Source organism: Artemia sp. Qi Xiang Cuo, chromosome 6 (assembly GCF_049724085.1).
Source record: "Artemia sp. Qi Xiang Cuo chromosome 6, ASM4972408v1, whole genome shotgun sequence".
NCBI lineage: Eukaryota > Metazoa > Arthropoda > Branchiopoda > Anostraca > Artemiidae > Artemia > Artemia sp. Qi Xiang Cuo.
The window spans coordinates 30208881-30230094 of NC_142799.1; the positions used below are offsets into that span (position 1 = coordinate 30208881).

The following is a 21214-nucleotide window of genomic DNA, read 5'->3' on the forward strand; positions in this document are numbered from 1 at the left end:
TGGATTTTTTTCTTTAATATACCTCAAGTACAAAAAGTTCACTTGAGTTCTTTGACTTGCAAGCCAGGTGGCAAAGATTTCTTCAGCTTTTCGGCCTTTTCACTGTCTGTGATAACAAGGGTGTAAAGGAACCGGCTACAACGAAGCTTAAATTTAGTGTTGTCTGGATTCTTCTTAATCTTACAAGATTTTGCATCCTTCCTCCTGGCTTTGATCAAGAAGTCTTTGATTTCCATTAACTGCTTCGGCTGTAAACAAATGAACTGAATAAGAACAGAGCATATTAAAAAAAAAAAATATTTGCACACAAAAAGAGAAAAAAATTAAGGACTTTCTGTCAGAAATGTTCTATATATATAGTTTCAATTACACAGAGATAAGTTTGGATAAAGAATGTGTCCCTCCCGTCTATGTGGCTCGTTTAATTATACCATTGACATTACAATATTCAATACAAGCAAAGTTCAAGAATACTTCAAAAAACTATCAAAAATTTTGAACAGATTTTGCTTTATCCAAATGACAAGAAGCTTGTTATAATCTATCTAATGCTTCAATATCTTAGGGTACACACCATAAAGCACAAAGAAACACCCATTATTAAAACATTTCATGAAATAATATAAGAACCAAGTCTTATTAGAAGTACTTCTCTAGCATTGCCTATAGCCAAGCAAGGCAGTGTCCAGGGGGGAGGGGTTCAGGGCTTGAATCTCTACCGAAATTTTTGTCCAACTTATAAAAATGTAACAAAAATGCATTGAAACAAATTTTTGATGTGTTATGAAAGTATTTTGTACCCCCCCCCCACCGAACAAAAAACCATAGATACACTATCATAGTAGTCATGCACCTTCAATGGGTTATTTCTTCTCCCCAGCCACTCCGTAGAGAAGGGGCAGTCATACAGACATGGGAGGGGCCTCAATCTATTGGAAGTTTTACTGCCCTATAAAAGGGTTAAACGTGATTGGAGAGCAACCAGCCTCCTCTGGTGCCATTTATTGCTACCAGGTCCCCTTAACCCCCAACAAATTGGATAACCCCTAATTTAGCTCCCATCCTATTGGATAGCCCTTTTGTTCAAGACAGTCAAAAGGTCAAACGAACCCGACCCCGAGTACGTGACGACCAAAACCCCTCGTGAATGGGTCGAAATTATGCTTGGGGGCATGGTTTGGGGGCATGGGTTACCAAAACAGGGTCAATTGTTTTCCAATTGGGTTGACAATTTTAATAACTGTTCAATGGCCTGGCCTGTTTTTGGTGTTATGAATTGATGCAACAAATTTCAATTTTTTCTCCTCCTAAGTTCATTTTGCCCAGTGCACATGACCAGTAAGTTGCCAGCCAATTGGAGATAACGCAAATTTGGCTGTATTTTGGGCTTCATGAAACATAAAAAAATGTCAATAGTTTTATCTTCTTTGTCCCTGTCTATATGCTCTCTAAGTTAAAGACAATTGGGATTGGGGAAAACAAAATTTGCTCACCCGGTTTCCAAAATGGTTAAGCACAAATCACCCTCAAGCCTTTTACAGGATTTTAGGCAGGCAGTAGCCTTATACTCTTATTTGCAGTAATTTATATTTGTCTCATGATTGACTTAATGATTTGTTTTAATTTGTGTTAGTTTTGGCTTGCAATTACTCCTTCATAGTAATTCTTGTTTGTTTTAAGCTTGAATCTTTTTTAATGACTTTGTTTTTGCTCATTTTCGGTTCAATGTGGTCCTTTACTTTTCTTTGATTTTTTTTTTTTTTGTTGGGAGACGTTTGTTTTTAATTTATTAAGAAAAAAGTAGAGTCGAATAGCAAGTGACACCCAGCAGGTAACACAGCCCAACTCTTATGCATCATTAAACGTTGATAAAATTAATCCACTCTCTTTCCCAATAATATGAGGAGTGAAAATCCCATTACCTTTTAAGTCTTAAATATATTTTTCTAGGTAAAACGTTTGAGTTTCTTTCTTTTAATGTGTTAGAGTTAGCAGGTCATGCAATCATCATTACTTGAACCCTGGGACTTGATTTTATCCAAAGATAAATAAATTCACACGGGTATTTCAAAATCAATTAGGATATATACAAAACAAACAGAAACAAAACGAAAGATTTGAAGGAAAGTCTCATCTACAGAACTCAAAACAATCCAAAAATTGTCCATTATCAATGCACACAGAAACAGCTTCAATGGTACCTAAGAACTCTCAGTAGCAAATCATCATTACTATAAGTACATGAATTTCTGCCTTAATAATAGTAATAATAAAAAAAGTATCACAATAAGTTTTAAGCTTTATGACTAAGGACCTAAAATGAGGTCATTGCCCCCATCAACACCCCACCCCATATCTTATTTTATAAAAAGGAAATCTGAGGGTTTCTCGTATAGCTGATTACGAATCTCGTGCTTAATTGTGAAATGTAGACATCCACAATCAAAAGATGTTAATGAAGTTACAGAAATACAAGTATATCCAACCTTCATGATTGAAGAACCAAATTAAGGATCCTAGAGGACATGACCCTCCCCACTGCACATTTAGGCATGTTACACTTCCTCTCATTTGCTGATTACAAACCAGATCATACTAATGAAATATCAAAGGCAATAATAAACAGAAATGTCCAAAATCAAAATACACCCATTTGCACATTTCACAGGTCCCCATGCTCCTCCCCCCCCCATCCTGGCAAGTTCACCCCAATAGAAAGGCACTGTCACTTTCAACTCAAGATTCTTCAGACATTACTTACTAAACATTAATCATTATAATCCTTAACCACAAATGGAGTGTGATTTGAACAAAAACTACTTAATGCCATTAAAAGATTTTCAACCTTGATCGTACATTAAGTCCTTTATAAAAAAAATCCTCATTTTCCAAAAGCTCAACCATTCTGCTCAAGTCAACATAAATGAAAAGCGTGTCAGTGGCATTGCTTTTAAACAGGAGGAAGAGGTGTCTTTGCACATGGTGGACCAATCAACATCAGAGATTAAGTGTTTACCACACTGAACCTAACAGTCCAACTATAGTTCAATTCAAACTGTACACTGGAGTTCAGGGAAATATCCTCCTTGCCAAGCCCCCCCCCAACTTTTTTGGGATTTGGTAAAATTTTCGCCAAAGGCAATAAATTTTTTTTATTCCAAAGGCAAAAATTTAGGCCGAAATTTAGCAAAATTCTTGATTTCTGTAGAAAATTCAGCATAAATCAGGTAGCAATTCAGTAAAATTTACAAAAATCGCCCCCCCCCCAATAAAATGGGCCTCAGGACGCCCCTGCCGAGCAGAATCAAATTAATTTAACAGATGTATTTTGACTATATTGCACAAGAAATCCAGTTTTGCACACACAGAACTAATAAAATTGAAAAAAACATCAAAAGAGGAATTTTTGTGCTACTTTGTTCTTGTTTTCCCCCTTTTTTTGTAGCCCAGCTTTTTCATACATGCTTCCACAGTTTTTCCACCTCAAATGCAGGAACATATCAATCATTACAGGTGATCTGTTTGGGACTGAGCAATTTTTTTGTGAAACCAAAACAATTTCTAACACAGGTTTTGTTTGGATTTTGTCAGCAGCTGTGGAAGTGCAGAGGAGAACAAGAAAGGCTTGGAGTTCAATAACCAAGTAAAAAGACAAGTCTTTGACCCATGAACATCTTTTGCCTGTGAACCCAAGTCAGAAACATGGCCAGATCTGACTCAATCCAAACACCAGGCTTAGGGTGAAAGGGTGGTTTCTGCAAGCCTTACAAGATATCTTCTAGATCATTGTAACTCATTAAATTTAGAAGATGAGCCAGGAGTGGTGCCAAGTTTGGCTGACCACACTAAGTCTTAGTAGTGAAAAATTTGGATTGCACCAAAAAGCTTCCACATGTACAACATTTTACCAGGACCTCTAAATTGTGCCAAAAACGGTACAATTGTACTCTGTTGACAACTCTGGCATTCACTATACACCATAACTATACTGGCAGATATGCCGCCTGCTGTTAAATAGAAGAAGAAGACAACAAAACTGCATTGAGCCAAACACTTTAGTCTAACAGGCACCAGGTTACTCATTTTAGACAATGAAGCATCAATTATGACAGCACTCAACACTATCCATGGCAGATATTACTTAAACCACTTGCCATGTAGAATATTCTCAGCACAAGATGAATTCCAAAGGACAATTGGAGGCATTTGAGATCACTGAAGAATTTTTAGTAATCTTTGATAACCCTTTGACCTACAGAGCCACAATTGAGGAGCATGATAAGCATGTACTTGCTATCCTAGAAATAGTACTTTTTTTGCATGCTCACCAATGGCCTACATATTGTCTAAGTGTGGCAAGTCTAGCCTTAATGCAAAATTAAAAAAAAATTGAAGATACGAGCTACACTGTTTTGGTATTGGATAGCCAACTTGGTTCCTCTTCCTTTTTTTTTTAGTTTAATTTCCTTATTCATGGTCTGCTATTTTCAGGCTGACAGCATGTATAAGCTAATTTTTGCTTTAATTTACTCAAGTTGCAGTTTACTTCCCCCTTTTTTGGTGAGAAACATGCACACACACACAAACACACAAAACCCTACAAAGTAGGATTTATAGAATACCATGTAATTGTCAGCAATTTTAACATAGGAAAATTTAGGAAAAAAGGTATAGAATTGTCAAAATGTAAGAAAAGACAAGAAAAATATATTGCAGCTACTAGTAAATATTCTTTTTATTTTTCTTAACACAATACAAAATACAAACATTAAAAAAAAGGCCATTAGTTTAAGAACATTGATAAAAATCTACTCAAAGTTGTCCTAGACAGATTCAATTAGGCATCTGCTAACCTTGGTTATTAATTAGTTCATTGATTTGTTGTATTTTTTTTTTAACACAGCATTCATTAATTTCTATTACTCATTCATAACAGAGGACAAGTCATTTGTGCCATATTTGCCACAATGTATCATAGCCTTTTGTGATATTGTAACATATTGGAATATTTGTCATCTTTTCAGAACTTCTAGCAATAAAGCCATATTGCTTGATATGGAAATACCTCTTTTTTAATGCTATATTGTTGCTTAAAGTATTTTTTCTTTTTTTTGCTTTTCTGTCAAAAAATTATCTGGGATGCACACAAAATGCTTGGAATATATTCTTATTGCACTGTACTTCAAGCTATTAACCAGTTATTTGTTCATAAATATAAAGTGATTCCTTAAATAATGTGTCTTTTGAAATATTATAGTATTTTTTAAAAAACTTTTTCATGAATCAATGTCTTATATCAACTTTTAAAAGTTACAAAATCATCTATGTGCAGGCAAATTTTCTAATTTTCAGGGCTTCACTTTACTGAGATAATGAGAAAGGGTGAGAGCAGAGAGATGACATGATAAAAGGTGATAAATTTATATTACAACTCAACCCCACAAAGATCTTTTCAAAAAAGCTAGACAGAAAAAACAACATTAGTCATGTAATGATATTCTACAAAAACAATATTAGTTCAAGGAGATATCTAAATCTATTGTTGCTTTTCACTTGGTAAGAGCAATGGGAATTTCATTGGCAACAATGTGCAATTAAGAGCAAAACTTACCATTTTGAATTTGGAGACAGATACCTGAAATAAAAGAATTAACCATTAGGACAAAGCAAAATTATTAATCATAATGTCATAAGGCTACTGTGGCTGTAATTCTTACACACAATCTATATCAGCAGGAAAAAATTACATGTGATGACCAATATTTTTACCAAAGATTTTTGCTCTCTTCTGGCTGAAGTTTAAGGTATTCTGTTCTTCAAGAACATAAAAAAGGGGACATGTCCAATACATACCAGAGGATATTTCTCAGGGTAGGTGGTCAAAACACAAGAAATCACTTTTTAGACAATGTTACCAATTGAGTGAAGGGGTTTAGATTTTGAAAAGTACCTTTTCTTTATGTATTTACTGAAAAAAAAAACCCTAGATTTTGAAAAATGTTTTACCCCCCCCCCCAAATCAGGATTTTTTGAGAATTGGTGCCACTATTTTTAGGCCAGGGATACATCAATTTCTTTCAGCCCATCAACCTATTACAGTTAATTTTTGAATTAGTTGCACAAAATTTACTGTTGTATTTACAGTGTAAACAAATTTAAAGATACATTTTGATAATGAAACAAAATGCTTGTTTGTCTTTCTCACCAGCCTAGGACCAACTTTTTGGTTATATTTTGTCATTTTCAATTAAATTCATCCCCAGTTCTGACTTGCCCTATATATTCATGAACAAAACTGTGTGAGACATCAGCTTTTTGATTATATAGTTTCAATAATTTTGGCAATAGGATAATTTTCTGTTCCTGTTCCTAACAGCAATAATTTGTTAATATGGGGTGAATCTATTCTGTGGAGGTTTTGAGTTCACATTCTATCAATCCCTCATACTTGTAACAACATATTGACAGGATAAACCATGCAATGAATAAAGTAACTTTGTTCATTAGATGTTGTATTTTTCAAGTGCTGAGTTTTGCCCCCCTTAAAAGTGACAGCTTGGCATTAGAGAAATTTATGAGTACAGTCTCTTATTATGAAGGAATTGATTTATGTTCTCTGGACCATATACATATTTATCCATCAATGGAAATTTTTGTTTTTGAATATTCTTTTATTGTTGCAAAATAGTAAACTGTTGTTAGATAGATTTAGAAAGAAAGAAAAAACATGTGCATGTTACTCTCAATGCATAGATTGTTTCTTTAGAGTTGTGCATCAACAAGCTAACACCTATTGTTACGGCACAATAAGTTTATAAATTTGTTATATGTACATATGAATTCATTCTGGCAGTATACCACATGGAATTAAGAGTAAAACAGTCTTTGACACCAATTCATAAAGGCTAACAAGGCAATGTTACCCCAAGCAATTCCATCAGGGTGATTAAAGATGATTTGCATATAGCATGCAAGAAGCAATGTAACCAGAATTCTAGGAGTGGATCAAGCACTTTGTTGCTCCTCAAAAAGTTCTGGAAGTATATTAGCAAACACAAATCAACCTTTCCACTTGCAATTTTGTGGTAACAAATCTCAACTCTGAAGAAACAATTCATTCAGATTCTGAAAAGTGTATTAGACCACTTCAACAAAAACTATCTTTGGTTTTCAAAAACACTGACCCTGTAGCATGGAATTTCTTTGGGTTATCATGGATTACCAGCAGTGTGCTTATTTCAATGACTATTATGACTATTTATGCAAAAGAATTTACATTTTTTTAAAGTTTTGAGCATTTCCTGGTGCAAAAAGGACACAATAACTATTTAATTTACCAATTCATTTTCTTTTTGTCTGGGAGAGCAGTTTAAAATATTACTCTACAATTTCATCAATAATTTACCATATTATATTCACCATGCCACTATTTAGAGGTTTGTGGTTATTATGAACCTTTAAATAGCAAGTTTTTGGTGTCAACATCTTCTGCAAAGTGACCATGAATCCCTATGTCATTAGTGTGATTCAAATTTCATGGTCATTAACTTCAAGTTGCTCAATATCAGTTTTTTAACTCTAAAAAGGAGTTTTCAAATTTGAGTCTCCAGAATTTTCAGACCCATTACAAAATTTGTGCTTGTTTTCTTCTGAAATATTGCCCCTTGATTTGGTTTCCAATTGATTTGACTGACAGGAATGAAATGGTTCAGATTAAGGCTATAAAGATTATCAACTGAAGGGCCTTTCCTACTCTCTGAGAATTATCTGGGTCTGAATTCATTCAAAAAGATCAAAATGCCAGCCCCCTCCCAATTAAAACATGAAAACATTATAAATCAATATGATCTTTTGCAATGTAAAAAGAAGAAGATTGTGCCACCTTTAATCAAATTTGATTTACATTTAGGCCCTATTAAAGGAGTAAAGTTTAAACCAAGTTTACAATTCAGGACTTTGAATCATCTCAAAGTCATGAGAATGGTTAAAAGTAGAAAAAAAGCTTTGATTAGTGACAGGTAAACATTCCCTGGAAAATCCATTATCAAATAAGGTTAGCACAAGTGATCTTCATTTTATTCAACAGATCTTAGGGCTAAGGTTTCACTTATAAGCATTCTTTGTCAAAAGATGTAATATCTTAGCACAAAGATGAGTAAAAGAACAGGCCTATTGTCTATGTACAACTCAGGGTATATATTTGCATATTAGGGAGATGGGTTTAGTTTTGTTTCCAATGTAAATGAATATTATATTTGGATTTAGGATAAGACCATGAATTCAATGTCTAGGCAACAACCCCTCACAAGTAAAATTTGGTGCTTAGCTAAAATTACAAATTTAGTTACAAATAATTGTCATTTCTAGCCAATCAAGAGAGCTTATGCAGGCAAAACTTTCAAAATTGCAATCCCTATTTTTACTGTCACAAGATATGGATGAGATTTGCAAAACAATTGCCCTAGTGTGCTTCACTATTATGTCTGGTGTTGCATATTTGCCTAAAATGAAAAAAAAACAATTAATGAGAAAACAATAATTAAATTTCAGTTTAAAAATGTAAACATAAATGATGAAAATAGTGGAACTTGACATATTCTGATTGGCTGTAATTGAAAATCATAGACATGAAGTTCTAGAGTCTAGAACTCAATGTCTAGCCAAGTGCCTTGTCTAGCATGTCTAGCTAAGTGCCAAATTTTACTTGTAAATGGTTGTTACCTAGACATTGAATTCTGGCTAGACACATGGGACTCTAGCTAGACCTGCTTGTGAACACAACTTTAGGGTAAAAGATCTCCTTTGGGGAAGACCACTTTTCTTTGGCATTCTGGAAAAATTGCAAGGGCTTTTTGGACCACCCCTATTTTACTATAGCATAATGCAATGTGAGGGCAGCAATAACGACTCTCCCTTCTAGAACAAACTTTCGCAAATAATTTGTCAGCGTCAATTAAAGATGTGGTCTGTTTTAACAAGTAAGTTAAAAGCAAAGATATATTTAATATTTGTGATTTAATGAATAAACATCAAGCAATAAAAGTTGCATTTTTAGAATCAGAAGAAGTTAGCTTTCTGTTAGTATGTGAATAAAAGTGAAACAATGAATAGATGAATACATCAGAATAGGATAATTGGCATTTCCAAAAAGAGGTCCTAGTAGGTAAGTCAATAAACTAATAATTTCAAGAGCTTGATCTTAAAGCAGTGTTCACAAGTGTGTCTAGCTAGAATCCCATGTCTAGACATGAGTCTAGCCAGAGTGCAATGTCTAGGCAAAGACCTTTCGCAAGTAAAATTTGGTGCTTAGCTAAAACTACAAATTTAGTTTCAAATTGTCATTTCTAGCCAATCAAGAGAGCTTATGCAGGCAAAAATTTCGAATTGTAATCCCTATTTTTACTGTCACAAGATAATGGATGAGATAAATGAAACAATTGCCTTAGTGTGCTTCACTATTATGTCTGGTGTTGCATATTTGCCTAAAATGAAAAAAAATTAATGAGAAAACAAAAATTTAATTTCAGTTTTATAATGTAAACATATATGATGAAAATAGTGGAACTTGATGCATTCTGATTGGCTGTAATCGAAAATCCTAGACATTAGAGTTCTAGCTAGCCAAGTGACTTGACAAGCTAAGTGCTGAATTTTACTTGTGAATGGCTGTTGCCTAGACAGTAAAATTCTACTTTAGCTACTTTTGGCTATCCTGGAAAGGGGTTAAGTTAGGAAAAGGAAACTTTTGGGGATGGGCCTACAGGCTAAAGTATGGTCTGGGAAGGTATTTTGAAGAACCTACCTCCACTCCTTCTCTCTCTAGAGGGTCCTGACCTTTGTAAATATGTGTGTTATAAAAGTGAAACATTGCAGAATAGATTTTCTGCTTAAATGATGTACAATAAAATTGTTTTCAGCTTCACAACTTTGCTCAATTCCAATTTATAAGGTTTTAAAGATATGCAAATACATTTCCTAAATTAAAATAAAAAAACATTTATATGGCTTAAAATTTGATTAAGTTCTACTAAATCATATTATTGAGTTAGGAATAAAGTGAATACACCATTTGATGCCTTTTTTTATGCTGATTACAAATATAATTATCATTTCTATTGGAAATGAATTTCAGCCTCTCCCCCTATATATACCTAACCCTGAATTGGCGTATATAGGGGGGGGCTGAAATTCATTTCCAATAGAAATGATAATTACATTCATAATCAGCATAAAAAAAAGGAATCAAATGGTGTATTCACTTTAGTCCTAACTCAATAATATGATTTGGTAGAACTTTACCTAAAATTCTACTCAAATAACAGAAACTGTATCTAAGGAACTAAAGCCAGAAAAAAAGAAACTGATAACTGAAAATTAAGGTAAAATGTTGTTTTTGTCAAAATTTCAACCTGTCATGTTCACAAATTTCAAGACCCTCTAGAGGGAGAAGGAGTGGATGTAGGTACTTCAAAATACCTTCCTGGGCCATACTTTAACCTGTAGACCCATCCCTGAAAGTTCCTTTTTCCTAACTTAACCCCTTTCCAAGATAGTCAAAAGTAGCTAAAGTAGAATGTTACCAATTTTGATAATAACCATATTGATTCATAGCTTAGATTTTTAGCTTTTCTCTGACATGTACAAATTTTTCCCAATTCCTCTTCAGTAACAAGATGTAAGGGTTAAGTTTTACATAATTTTGCTCAATTGAATACTGGTTTTTCCAATATATTTCGATTCAGCACAGGGTCATGTCATTTCCACAATCTTATACGTCCTAGATGTAGAGGTACCCTAGCAGCTTGAATTTATGTCTACCAGCAAAGCAGCGTCTCAACATTCAAGGAGCTCAGAGATCAATGAGTAGGAACGAAGAACAAGTGGATACCTTGACTAAATGATTATGGCCTGTTTTATTCAATTTTTAAGAAATATGCCTCAACTATAGACGAATTGGAATAATGAAATCCAAACATATTGCAAATGTGTAAAAGTAAGTTGGGAACACAAAGAAATCGATTACAAACCCAACAGCAGAAGAGGTAAAAGAAGATGTAAACGATGGATCAAGATAATTTCCAGACCTTTTGCTGTTATAAATTTGAACAAATTCTTTGGATTCTAGTAATGAAAACGGTTGCATAGTAAAATCAAATCGTTAATATTTAGGGATTTCATTTTGTCAGTCTCGTCCTTTCAGGATTACATGTTAGCTCAATGGCTGAAAATTCATCCAAGTGTGAAAATTAAACTCTCAAAAAATGACCATGAACAGAATAACAATTTTTGGTGCAACAGGTGTTACTGGAGAATGCTCCCTTCGAAGTACTTTAATGGCAGGTATGAATACTAATCTACTTACAGTAATGACTACTTAGTGAACTTGAGCAATGATTTAGAAAAGAGTTGTTAGGCCTAGGTTTTGGAAAACTAGGATCAAACAGGCTTGGCTAGCTACATGAACAAAAGGTAAAATGGTAAATTTTTCGTTATTCATATTATTGACTTTCAAATAATGTAAACATGTCACTCGATGCCTTCTTTAATTCTCTCCAAATATAATAAAATTTTTTGTTGGAAATGAATTTTGGTAAATTTCTACCAAATCATGTTATTGACTTACGCATAAAGTGAATATACCACTCGATGCCTTTTTTTATGTTGATTACGAATATAATAATCATATCTATTGGAAATGAATTTCAGCCCCCCCCCTATATATGCCAATTCAGGGTATATATTTCTACATTAGGGGGGTGGGGGCAAATTTTGTTTCCAATGTAAATGGGAGGTAAGTTTAAACGGTATTTGTTTAGCCTTGTGACACCTGATAAGGAGACATGTTAAGAAAACAATTCTTACTTTAAAATATGTATAATGATCCTAGTTCTTATATTATCCAAGGGGAGAACCTTTATCATCAAGTCTTTCTTCTAAAAATCCTCAAAAGAGAACAAGTTTCCAAATATCACCACATTGATAATTCAATTCTGAAGTATTTTTAAATTGCCGCCTAATAAGTTCTTTTATAGTTAGCGTTCATGCCGGTCTTTTTAATATTTTTTTTTTTAAAGAGCAGTGGCGAAGGGCGAATAGCAGTGGTGTAAATACAAAATATTAATAGCAGTGGTGAAAATCAAAATGTTGTATTTTCGGCAAAAACAAAAATACAAAATATGCACGGCATTGAAAAGAAATGAAATAATATAAAAAAAATTAGTATAAAAAATCCATTGATTTTGAATTGAAGTTATCAGGTTAGGTTAGGTTACAAAAGATGCACGGAATTTCTATAATTTCAATTTACCTCTACTTTTTCTTTAAACACGTTTTTTGACACACGTGCTAAACGCTATCTATAAAACAACTTATTTGGTGGCAGTTTACAGCGGCAATTTCAAAAAACTTAAGCATTGAATTTTCAATGTGGTGATATTTGGAAACTTTTTCTCTTTTGAAAATTTTTAGAGGAAAGACTTGATGATAAAGGTTCTCCCGTTGGATAATATAAGAACTAGGATCATTATACATATTTTAAAGTAAGAATTGTCTTCTTAACATTTCTACTTATCAGGTGTCACATGGCTAAACAAATACCGTTTAAAATTTAACCCCCCCCCCCTTAATGTAGAAATATATACCCTGAATTGGCATATATGGGGGGGGGGCTGAAATTCATTTTTGATAGAAATGATTATTATATTTGTAATCAGCAGAAAAAAGGCAGCAAATGGTGTATTCACTTTATTCCTAACTCAATAATAGGATTTGGTAGAAATTCACCTGAACTTTACCCCCACCCCTATATCCTAGGCCTATATACCAGTTCAGGGTATAAATTTGCACATTAGGGGGGTGGGGGTAAATTTGTTCTGATGTAAATGAGAGGTAACCCCCACCCCCTAAGGTGCAAATATATACCCTGAATTGGTATATATAGGGGTGGGGGGTTGGTAAAATTCATTTCCAACAAAAATAGTTATTATATTTGGAAAGAGCATAAAAAGGCATTGAGTAGTATTTTTAATTTATTTTAAGTCAATAATATGAATAACAAAAAATTTAGGCTACCAGTAAAATCCTGCTTTTGTTACTTTTGGATATCTTGGAAATGGGTTAGGTTAGGAAAATGAAACTTGCAGGGATAGGTCTACATGCTAAAGTATGGGTAAATTTTTGGCAGTTCATACTATTGACTTACAAATAAAGTTAACATACCACTTAATGTCTTTTTTATGCTCATTACATATATAATAATCATTTTGTTGGAAATGAATTTTACCCCCACCCCTATATATTCCCATTCAGGGTATATATTTGCACATTAGGGGGTGGGGGGGGGTGAGGTAATCAGTTTTGTCAGAAATGAATTCTACCCCACCCCTATATATACCAATTCAGCAAGGCTGTACCCAGATTGGGGGTTAGGGGTGTTTGAACCCCTTGTGAAATGTTTTTTTGACTTGTAAAAACATAACATATTGGATATAAACAAATTTTATGTGTTTTTTTAGTTTTGTATGTACCCCCCCCCCCCCCAAAAAAAAATCTTTAAGTAAAACCCCCTCCAGAAAAAAAACCTTGGATACAGCCTTGCAATTCAGGGTATATATTTGCACATTAGGAGGGGGAGAGGGTTTCTCCAAATCTTAAAAATCATTTTTGAAACAAACGCCCAAGAACCATCTAGCAAATCTAACCTAACCTAGCATAATTTAACCTAAATTTATTAATATTAGCCTATTTTTATCTTTCTGGTGAATGGCAGTGATGCTGTTTAACTTCCCTATATAGAATAATTGAAATTGAAAACAGAAAAATGCAATCAAATATGTTTGTTTTTCACAATTTTGTTGAAAATAATTATACAATAGTGATGATTAAGGTGCTCCCCCTTGAAATTATATTAACTTGGATTGTTATGCATATTATGAAGTAAGAATTGTTTTCATAAAATGTCACTTTATGATGGGGACTGGACCTAAATATAATTTTGGAGACCACACTGCCTTTCCATGATGATAAAATGAAAGTCCAAATAGGGATAAAATCCTTTTTAATAGACAGTGTATAATAAATTTTTTTCACAAAAAATACCAGATATATCGGTCACATATACAGTGACTGTCATCAGTAGTAAAACTAAACTAAAAGAATTTAAAACAAAAGTTTATATACTAAATCAAATAAAACTACATATTGTTTAAATCTCTAATTCTTTTCAAAGCAAAGGCGGAAGCTAGCCTCTTTGACCTTCTTGGATTCGGTTCATTAGCGTCCAATGATATAACATTTGGACAGAGGTCAACTACATTGGGTGAATTGAACTCTACTCTGTCAGATTTTAATAAATTATCATAGATAGAGTTCAGCCCATATTCACCTGTATACCAATTCAAAGCAATATTCTTGAATGAGATTTTCTTTCTTTCAAGCGTTTCACAAAAATTTTGCTTTAAATTTTGCTTTAAATTTAAATGACGTGATCATTTAAGATTTAAAAGCTTAGATTCTTGGTTAAATTATAAAAGAGCTAGAAATAGAGCAACTAAATTCCTTTGTTTAAATCGTCAAGAGGTGGAGACAAATGTTATAGCATCTGTCCAAAGTTGCCCAAAAAGATTTTGCAGATATGTGAGAAGGAATCAAGTTTCACAATCCCCATCATCCACTTCCTTTATAGATCCCGAAACTATTTTACATATAGATGAGGATTTTGTAAAATCACAACTTTTCAATAAGGTATTTGGTTCAGTTTTCACTCAAACAGACACCAAAACACACACTCAGTTTACTCCTCCAGATTTAACAAAAGAATTTGTTGATTCAGAGTTTACAGTCCAGCAGGTTTATCAGACACTCTGAAATGATGATCAATGAAAGACACAAGATATTGACAAGTTTTCCAATGTGATGTTACGTCAACTTGGATCTGTGCTTTCGGGACCACCCACTTTTATCGTTTATCTCTGTCTCTCATCTGATGTATGTCCTTCAGCTTGGAAAAGAACTGTCATTAGGCAATTGTACAAGAATGGTTCAAAATCCCATTTCAATAATTACAGACCAATTTCAAATACATCAATCTTTTGCCATATAATGGAGAAATTAATGGTGAGTAGAATCCAAGCACATTTTGAGGAAAACAACTTATGGTATTCTGCTCAGCATGGTTTCGGTAAACGACGATCTTGTAACACGCAACTTCTTGAGGTGATTAGTGATTTTCAATTGATGGCTGATAAGGGTATTTTGTTTGATTGTATTTAAATTGACCTTTCCGAAGCATTTGAGAAAATTTTCATTCCACTTCTGGTAAAAAAAAATGTCAACAATATGGTATAGGCCCACAAACTAAAGCATGGATAGCAGATTATCCTACAAATAGAACCCAAGAGGTTGCAGTAGGTGATGCTCTGTCATCACCTATGTCTGTCAGAAGTGGTGTTCCACAAGCCAGTACTCTTCTGCCTTTTTATCAATGATTTGCCAGGTGTTGTTAGGAATTTGACCATAAAAATGTTTGCAGATGATGTAAAAATCTACTGGCCAGTCATGAGTGAACATGAGATTTCTTTACTTCAAGAGGATTTGGTTGCTAGTGGCCAGTGGTGTACTGCAAACTCTATGTTCATTAATGAGACCAAGTGCAATGCTGTGCACTATTTGTGTAGACTCCCTGAGCATTACCATTACTCTGTTGTTGGTAAGTTAATTTCAAGTTTAGAATATGTTTGTGACCTTGGGATTTGTTTTGATTCAAGTCTCAAATTTAATAAACACGTATCAGATATCACCCATAAGGCTAATTACCAATTATTACGTCTAAGGTATAATTTTTCTAAGTGTAATCTTCATTCACTGATCTCACTTTATGTATCCACTGTACGTCCAGTACTTGAGTATTGCTCATCAGTATGGTATCCTCTTAATAAGAGAGATAGAGAGAGGGTTGAGAGAGTGCAACGTAGGGCCACCAAACTCACCCTCATACTGAGTCATCTACCTTACCACCAGAGAATGCAAAGACTACAGTTGCCTTCTCTCCAGTTCAGACGTGATAGAGCCGACGTAATAAATACATTTTGCATTGTTAGGAATATCGATAATATCACCCCAACTCACTTTTTCACTTTTACAGAATACAGTAGTACCCGTCAACACCAACACAAAATTTACCCACCATGTTCACAGAAAAGATTAGGCCAAAACTCCTTGTCTAGCCGAGTGTGGAAGACTTGGAATTCACTTCCATCAGAAATAGTTGCAAGTACCACGGTCCAGTCTTTCAAAAGTAGTTTAGCCTCTACAGATTTCTATACTAGGTCCTATCACAATCCATTTTGAGATTATTTTTACTTTTGTATTACCTGATTTGTGACAGTGTGACAGTTTTTGTAGGCTTACTTTTTCGTAGGTTTCAATTATTAACAGATATGTTAATAATTAAGTTGGTATGTTATAAACGTTGGTATTAAGTTGGTATGTTATAAACGTTGGTATTAAGTTGGTATTAATAATTAAGTTGGTATGTTATTAACAGATATATTAACAGTTAAGTTGGTATGTTATTGTATGTTTCAGTAATATTGTTTTTCCAATGTTTTCAGTTACTGTATGTTTTTGTTATGTCATTGACATTGTTATAGACTTTTTTATAATTGTTTTGTGCGACAAGCTTGTTAAAGCTTACCGTATCTTGGTATTAATAAATAAATAAATAAATAAACCCTGATCCCTAGAAATCAAAGAGACATTCTCAAATAAAATAAAATGGTCTGGAAAATTGAAAATATGTTCTGAAAGGGCTGAAGTATAGTCTTCAGACTTAGAATCTTGCTCTAAAGCCAAAGAAATAGAATCTTTATGTTGTAATAATCTCATTTCCAAACTCTGGTTAGTCCGCCCCACATATGAGCTTCTGCAAATACATGGGATCTGATAAACCGCACTTTGTTGCCCCAATGAAGTTAGATCCTTCCCATAATTAAATAAAAAAAAACAAGTTTTTTAAACTGAAAGTAAGGAGCGACATTAAAACTTAAAACGAACAGAGATTATTCCGTATATGAAAGGGGCTGTCCCCTCCTCAACGCCTCGCTCTTTACGCTAAAGTTTTATATTGTTTTAAAAAATAAAGTTGGAGACAGAGTCAAACTTTTAGCGTAAAGAGCGAGGCGTTGAGGAGGGGACAGCCCCTGTCATATACGGTCTAATTTCTGGGCGTTGTATGTTTTATTGTCGCTCCTTACTTTCAGTTTAAAAAACTTGTTTGTTTTTCATTTAATTTCTGATCGTTTTTTAGTTAATGCAGCTTTTATTTGCATAAAATTTTACTTTTCTTTTGCTAAATGGATGTCTTTACAAATTAACTTACGTAACTAACTTCTATATTCGTATATTTTTCTTCTGGCAAAAAATACAAAGTTACAGATTTTTGCATATATGAGCTTGAAACCTATGTAATAGGGTTTTCTGATATGCTGAATCTGACGGTGTGATTTTCATTAAAATTCTTTAACTTGTAGGGGATATTTCCCCCCTCTTTAAAAAGTCGAGTAAATTTCCTCAGGTTTGTAGCCTTTGATGAGTAATACTAAACTTAATAAAATTTATATATTTAGAATCAGCATTATAAACACATTCTTTTAATACATTTATTGACATCAAAATTCCGTTTTTAAAAGTTTCGATTACTATTGAGCCGTATCGCTTGTTTTTTTATTTTTTTTTTTTTGTTACGTATATGTTGTTACGTATATAAGGGGGTTCTCCTCTTAGTCAATACCACGCCCTTTACGTTAAAAGTTAAAAAAAAAGTTTTTATTAAAAAACCCCTGAAAAAAAAAGGCCGTTTAATTATAATATATAGCTCTTTTGAAAGCACTAAAAAAAAAAACTGTAGCGTAAAGAGCGATGTATTGACTTGGGGGAGAACCCCCTCACTTACGTTATAATTTCTGTTCGTTTTAAGTACTAATATTCCTTCTTACATTTCAGTTGAAAAAACTTGAATTTTTTTATTTAATTTCTGATCGTTTTTTAAATAATGCTTGGAAATCCGGCGCCCCCTTCATAGACATGTCCCTTACCCCAAAGAAACATCCTCCACAGAAATATTCTTCAGAGTAACCCCCTCCTCTAGCCCCCCCCCTCCAGAAAAAATCCTTCCTGAAAATGGTTGTATACTTCCAAATAACCAATAAATAATGCTGGCAAGTCTGGCGCCCCCTTCATGGCAATTTCCCTTCCCCCATGAAAACTTCCTTCATGAACAGATCCTCCAACATAACCCCCAACCCACCCATCCCGCCCACTACCAGAAAAAAAACTCCTGAAAACTTCTGTATACTTCCCAATAACCAATACTATATGTTAACATTGGGTAAAGTTCATAACTTTTAGCCCTCCCTCTGGGAACTTCGGGGGATTAAGTCATCCTAAAAGACATATTTATCATATTTTAGACCATGCTGAACAAAATGGCTACCTCAAAATTTTGATCGGGTGACTTTGGGAAAAAAATGAGCGTGGGAGGGGGCCTAGTTGCCCTCCAATTTTTTTGGTCACTTATAAAGGGCACTAGAACTTTTAATTTCCGTTCCAATGAGCCCTCCTACGATATTCTAGGACCACTGGGTTGATACGATCACCCCTGGGAAAAAAAAACAAAAAACAAACAAATAAACACGCATCCGTGATCTTTCTTTTGGCAAAAAATGTAAAATTCCACATTTTTGTAGATAGGATCTTGAAACCTCTACAGTAGGGTTCTCTGATACGCTGAATATGATGGTGTGATTTTCATTAAGGTTCTATAACTTTTAGGGGGTAGTTTCCCCTTTTTTTTGAAAATCAGCCAAATTTTCTCAGGCGTTTAACTTTTGAGGGGTAGCACTAAACTTGATGAAAGTTATATATTTGAAATCAGCATTGAAATCTGATTCTTTTGATATATCTATTGGTATCAAAAACCCGTTTTCTAGAGTTTCGGTTACCATTGAGCCGGGTCGCTCCTTACTTACAGTTCGTTACCACGAACTGTTTGATTTAGAAAACTACCCAAAGTATTATTACTCTTTAAAGCTACCCTTAGACCATTTCTTTGTAGAATTCTTTTAAGTTTTTCACTTAGCCTTGGTACATATGGTAAGGAACAAAAAACATTCTTCTCCCAAGTTATCTCCAAGACTTCCTTAGAAATCTCCAGAAACCTTTTTCTTCTTTTTGAAAAAGTCTGGTTAATTAACCATTCTGGATACATGTTGCTTATTAGTATTTTCCTTAGAAAAGACAACTCCTCCTCAACAAATTTTGGAGAGCAAAGACTAAAGATCCGATGAGTTAAATAAATGATCAAACCAATTTTTACTTCGCGAGCGTGACCGGAACTATAAGACAAAAATCTATTGTTATTTGTCAGTTTTCTGTAAATTTTAAAATCCAGACTATTTTGATTTTTCAAAAGAAGAACATCAAGGAAAGAAAGTTTCCCATTTTTTTCCAATTCAACAGTAAACTTTAAATCCCCCCCCCCCAAACAATTAAGATGTTCCAAAAATCCTTTTAATTCCTCCTCCCCATAATCCCATACTGAAATAATGTCATCCATATACCAGCCCCAGAAAATATGTTTTTAAAAATATGAATCTAACGCAATTGTTTCAATATTCTCCACAAAAATATTAGCCAATAAAGGGGATAAAGGGGCCCCCATAGGTAAACCATTTATTTTTTTGAAATACTCCCCTCTAAATTGAAAAAATAAGAGAACTTATTGCACAACCTTACTAAATACATAATTACAGAAATTTCCAAATCTGTTTTGCCACTAATCAAATCCAAATTTTCGTAACAGCTTTCCTTCTAGAAAATTTTCGGCTGCTTCTACATCAATATTTGTGTACATTGATACAATGTTGAAGCTTGAAAGCGAAGAACTTGAAGAAATTTCTACTTTTTTCAGTTTTTCAACCAAATTCGATGAATTCTTAATGTACATAATTTGTGTAGACAAAAGGGGTTTACAGATTGACACTAACCACTTGCTCAAAACACTTGTTGGTGACCTTGTACTTGACACAATTGGTCGTAATGGTAGGTTAGGCTTATGAATTTTGGGAAGTCCATATAATTTAGGGCACAAGGAACTGCATGGCAGGCATTTGTAATAAAGTTGAGGTTTAATTTTTCCTTCATCCTTTAAGCACTTCAATTTATTCTTAAACTTATTTGTAAAAGAGTCTGTTGGATTATATGATAGCTTCTTGTATGTTTTTTCACTATTTAGTAAACTTCTTAATTTTGATTTGTAGTCCTCAGTATTCATCACAACTAAAGTATTACTCTTATCTGCTTTTGTAACGGTAATTGAACCATCCTTTTTTAAGTTTTTAAGAATTCTTATGTCTTTGATGGTTGTACTAGGAAATTCCGGCTTCAATATAAATTTAGACAGGGTTTTCACGGGAGAAGCTCTTACTAACCTAACATATTTTATTACATTTGCGTTTTCATGCAAAGATGTTTGTATTGAAGAGATAATGTCTTCCACGGGGACTTTATCTGGTTTAAAACAAAATTTTGACACCCTTTTCAAGCACTGATTGTTCTTGTATCATTAAAGTTCTTGATGAAAACTTAATCACACCTGGTCCAAGAATTGACGAAGGTATTACCGCATTATTTGTTGATAATTTCGAAAACTTTTTTCAGCAATCTTTCTCTGGAAAGGCAAAAGTCATGATTGCAGTGATTTTTCCTGTTTAGCGAAAAAAACAGAAGTTAGTGAAACTAAGTTGTTTTTAAATGTTATTTTCTAGTGAACGTTTATCTTTTACCAATTAAGCTCTTTTTCGAATTTTATCTTAACATCGTGATTAGAAGTCTTGAAATGTAAGCTTCGTTCAAACTTTTTTTCCTTGAAAGTGCTCAAATATAAATTGAATTTTAGTGAAGGTGGCACAATTCTCATCTTCTTACATCGTAGAAGAAAATCCTGTTGGTTGATAACAATTGTATGTTTTTTCTGAGTTTTTATAAATTTATAAACATTTTTGGTCAAATCATCCACATAAATATGACGTATATAATTTTAGAGATCACACTGCCTTTCCCTGACGATAAAATAAAAGTCCAAAATAGGGATAAAATCCTTTTTAATAGACAGTGTATAATAAATTTCACAAAAAATACCAGATATTTCGGTCACATA

General features: G+C 33.6%; 2 protein-coding genes across 3 annotated transcripts in view; one reads left to right on the forward strand and one right to left on the reverse strand.

The window, feature by feature from the left end:
- Positions 1–11154, reverse strand: RpL38 (ribosomal protein L38). Of its 2 annotated transcripts, none has more exons than XM_089090642.1 (3): positions 11085–11154; positions 5612–5635; positions 1–248 (listed from the first exon to the last, which is right to left on the reverse strand). In XM_089090642.1, the coding sequence occupies exons 2-3, from the start codon at positions 5612–5614 to the stop codon at positions 39–41; spliced, it is 213 nt and encodes a 70-aa protein (XP_088946768.1). In that variant the 5' UTR covers positions 5615–5635; positions 11085–11154; the 3' UTR covers positions 1–38. The 2 variants fall into 2 exon arrangements, with proteins under 2 accessions (XP_088946768.1, XP_088946767.1); XM_089090641.1 differs by having other exon boundaries at positions 11028–11131.
- The window catches only part of LOC148951108 (methylglutaconyl-CoA hydratase, mitochondrial-like), a 21604-nt gene continuing 11524 nt past the window's right edge, over positions 11135–21214 (forward strand). Inside the window, exon 1 of the mRNA XM_089090640.1 lies at positions 11135–11340. Coding sequence (XP_088946766.1) covers positions 11262–11340 — 79 coding nt within the window. The 5' untranslated portion in view covers positions 11135–11261. The remainder of the gene's footprint in view (positions 11341–21214) is intronic.